A 3,279-nucleotide genomic window follows, 5' to 3' on the forward strand; every position below is an offset into this window, starting at 1 on the left:
GGGAGCGTAGGATAAGGACATGGACAGCAAGGACAGTGGTAAGGACAAGGACAAAGAATCTATCTATCTTTCTATATACCTAGGCTTCTTCCCCCAAAGAAAGGGAGGTAGCCGAGACAGGACGACACACTCCCAATTTACTCATCCACACAGACACATTTATTCGTATCTTAGCCCCGAGGGGAGAAAGGACAAATCCTCACTGCACCACACCGCAGGAGGGTCAACTGCGAGGTGCAATCAAAGAGAGAGTAATATAGAAAAACAGTGAACAGGCCCATCTCCACACGCCTCGCCGCACGCTTCACTGTCGTAAGCTAAGAATTTGTGATTAACTTGTACATAGCAGCCTAGCAATGTAACTCTTCCCATTTAACACTCTGTTAGTTGAAGTGTCTGGCTGATCTTGTTTGAGAAGATTTGTAAGTAATTCTAAGTACGTTAAAAGTGCCCCGCTGTGCACCTACTATTATATAAAACAATCTGATACTGTGAGGTACTGTGTGAAGACTTTGTAAATAATGTAAGTCATATTATTTAAGTGTCACTGCCTTCGATTTCACCTTCAGAGTCAGAAATTTCCCTTCATGGTTCACAACAGGTGGAGGAAAAATAAGAACATAAGATTAGGTGAGACAGAAAGACAGGTAAACACACATACAGGTGAGAGAGATTAGGCACACGAGGGGGAGCTGAGTGTGGCGCAGACGGCGTTATAAGTAGATAGATTAGTAACGGATAGACAAGTGAATAATTAGATAGATGGATAGGTAGATAGATAGGCAGAGAGATAGATTGAAAGGTAGATAGACAGATAGATACACTTAAAGCAGAACCTCCCCTCGTCCACAGCACAGTAAGGGTAGGTAAGTGTGGCTCAGATGGTGTCACAAGATGGAGAGATTGATAGACAGACAGGTAGATAAATAGATAGATAGACAGACAGGTAGATAAAAAGATAGATAGACTTACAGGCGAGTGATTGGAGGCAGTAGCAGAACCTCCCTTCGTCCAGAGCAAAGTAAGGGAAGTCGAAGGTGGAGCAGACGGTGTTGCATGTCCCCGGGTCGGCTTCGTCAGGATGGAAATGACCTCCGGAAACCACCACTACAGGGCTCTCAGGGGCGTCAGTGTAGCAGGACCCGTCTGGAAAAGGGAAGAGGGGAGATAGATACAGAGACAGACCGATAGATGCATACATATATTCATAGATACATAGTTACATATACATAGTTGCATGATAAATAGGTGAACCTCTCGTCTCAAGGATTTTTATTTTTATACCCCCAAAATTCTTAATACGCTGTTGGAGTGAAGGGGATAGGGACATAAATCAGAGGAGAAAGTAAATTGCTCTTCCCTTCTTACTGTCATAGGAGGTACGATCCTATTTGCAACATGATTTCAAAGTGGTAAAGTTGCTATGTCCCTTGGCCTGTTCTCTCTCTCTCTCTCTCTCTCTCTCCTTTTTTTTCCTCCTTTTAAAATGGGAGGGATTTAAAGCAAAATTACTATTAATACTCTTTTTGGTAATTAGCAACGAGTAAGTCCAGGTAAAAAAATATATATATGTATAGATAGATAGGCAGATAGATAGATAAACAGACAGAGATAGATATACAGGTAGAAAAGAAAATTCCTTTGTTTATAAACTTCAATATTTTTTTCTCCTTTTATTCCTGTTATCATAAAGCGACTTTTTTCAGCGATTTTTTTTTTTTTTCATTTCTAGTTGCGGAGGAGTTGAACGATTACATTTCTTCTCCCCCAGTCAAAAAAAAAAAAAGTTACCCCAAGCTGACTAAACTCGGCAGGAAAAAGTAAGAAAAAAAAAAAAAGGGAAATGCGACGTCCGTGGCCGAGAGACTTTTCTTTCAAAAGTGAAAGATGGGCACGCAGTAAAAAAGACATTCTCGTTTTTATTCTCTCTCTCTCTCTCTCTCTCTCTCTCTCTCTCTCTCTCTCTCTCTCTCTCTCTCTCTCTCTCTCCTGATCGTTAAAGCTATAAAAATAGAAAATAACTTAGAGGAAGATGGTCATCTCTTTTTTTTTTTCCTTCATTGCTTCTGTCATTCTCCTCTTCCTTCATTTCCTTCATTCTTTCATTTTTTTCTGCGTTCCTTTATTCATCACTTACAAAGAGGAAAGAACAGAGAACAAAGAGGAAAGACCAGAGAATAAACAGAACGAGAGGCAGAGGGAAGAACACGAGTCAGTAAAAAATGATATGCGTGTTTTCACTCGTACCTCTTCCTGGGGAAAAAAGATGCGTTTATCATTCATTTGTCGCACGCACTCGCACGCACTCACGCTCTCTCTCTCTCTCTCTCTCTCTCTCTCTCTCTCTCTCTCTCTCTCTCTCTCTCTCTCTCTCTCTCTCTCTCTCTCTCTCTCTCTCTCTCTCTCTCTTCCAGACGACACTGGCTTCTGTCCATCTACTTTACCTGTCAATGTCTGTCTGTCTATCTATCTTTCCATCTGTTTATCTATCTATCTATCCATCTGTATCTATCTATTTATACCTCTCTATCTGTCTATCTATACCTCTATCTACCTATCTGTATGTATCTATCAATATCGTTACTTTATCTATCCATCTATCTATATAATTTTGAAGGTCCAAGAAGCTGACTGGATTTCGGATTTTTAAGAACAATAGTGGACTCAGCAGACGCGTTCTTTGAGTGAAAACTTTTGGAACACCTTTTTTTTTTTTTTTTTCATACCGTACGATTCCCACACTTACAAGACACCCTGTACATTTCTCCCCATCTGTTTACTAAACACAAGAAAGCTAAAAGAAAAAGTTAGAGGCCTTACCTACGAAGCCGGCGCGCGAGAGGAGGAGGACGAGGAGAAGATGGGGAGCGTGGAGCATGTTGAAAGAGAGGCGGGGACGTGGTGGGTGGAGGAGGGTGTGGAAGGGCAGGTGGAGAAGGGACAGAAAGTGGGACAGGTGGAGTAGGTGGAAGGGCAGGTGGAGAAATAGGTAGAGGAATTTCATGATGGAGGAGGGAAGGGATGGGAGGGCAAGGAATATATTGAAGGGCAGGTGGATGTGGGTGATGATGCGGGGCAGGATGCAGGACAAGGCGAGCATGGCGGCCCCTAGGTGTCTTGCCCAGGACACAGACAAGCACTCTCTAGCATCACACTTCAGCTGCCAAAGAAATAAATGATCAAATGTACTCAATTTTCTTTACTCCTGTTAGGTAAAAACTACAATAACACCCTCATAACATCTTCATCTGCGTGGAACTCGAACCCACCTCACCACTG

At 42.2% G+C, this 3,279-nt stretch overlaps 1 protein-coding gene across 1 annotated transcript in view; it reads left to right on the forward strand.

Annotated features, from left to right (window-relative positions):
- The first annotated feature begins 19 nt into the window (after positions 1 to 19).
- Positions 20 to 3,279, forward strand: part of LOC145397578 (glutamate receptor ionotropic, kainate glr-3-like) — a 20,294-nt gene continuing 17,034 nt past the window's right edge. The window contains exon 1 of the mRNA XM_080270638.1: positions 20 to 38. Coding sequence (XP_080126764.1) covers positions 20 to 38 — 19 coding nt within the window. The remainder of the gene's footprint in view (positions 39 to 3,279) is intronic.

This window comes from Coenobita brevimanus, chromosome 5 (assembly GCF_032717465.1).
Source record: "Coenobita brevimanus isolate Jiangsu-jjx chromosome 5, ASM3271746v2, whole genome shotgun sequence".
Classification (NCBI taxonomy): Eukaryota; Metazoa; Arthropoda; class Malacostraca; order Decapoda; family Coenobitidae; genus Coenobita; species Coenobita brevimanus.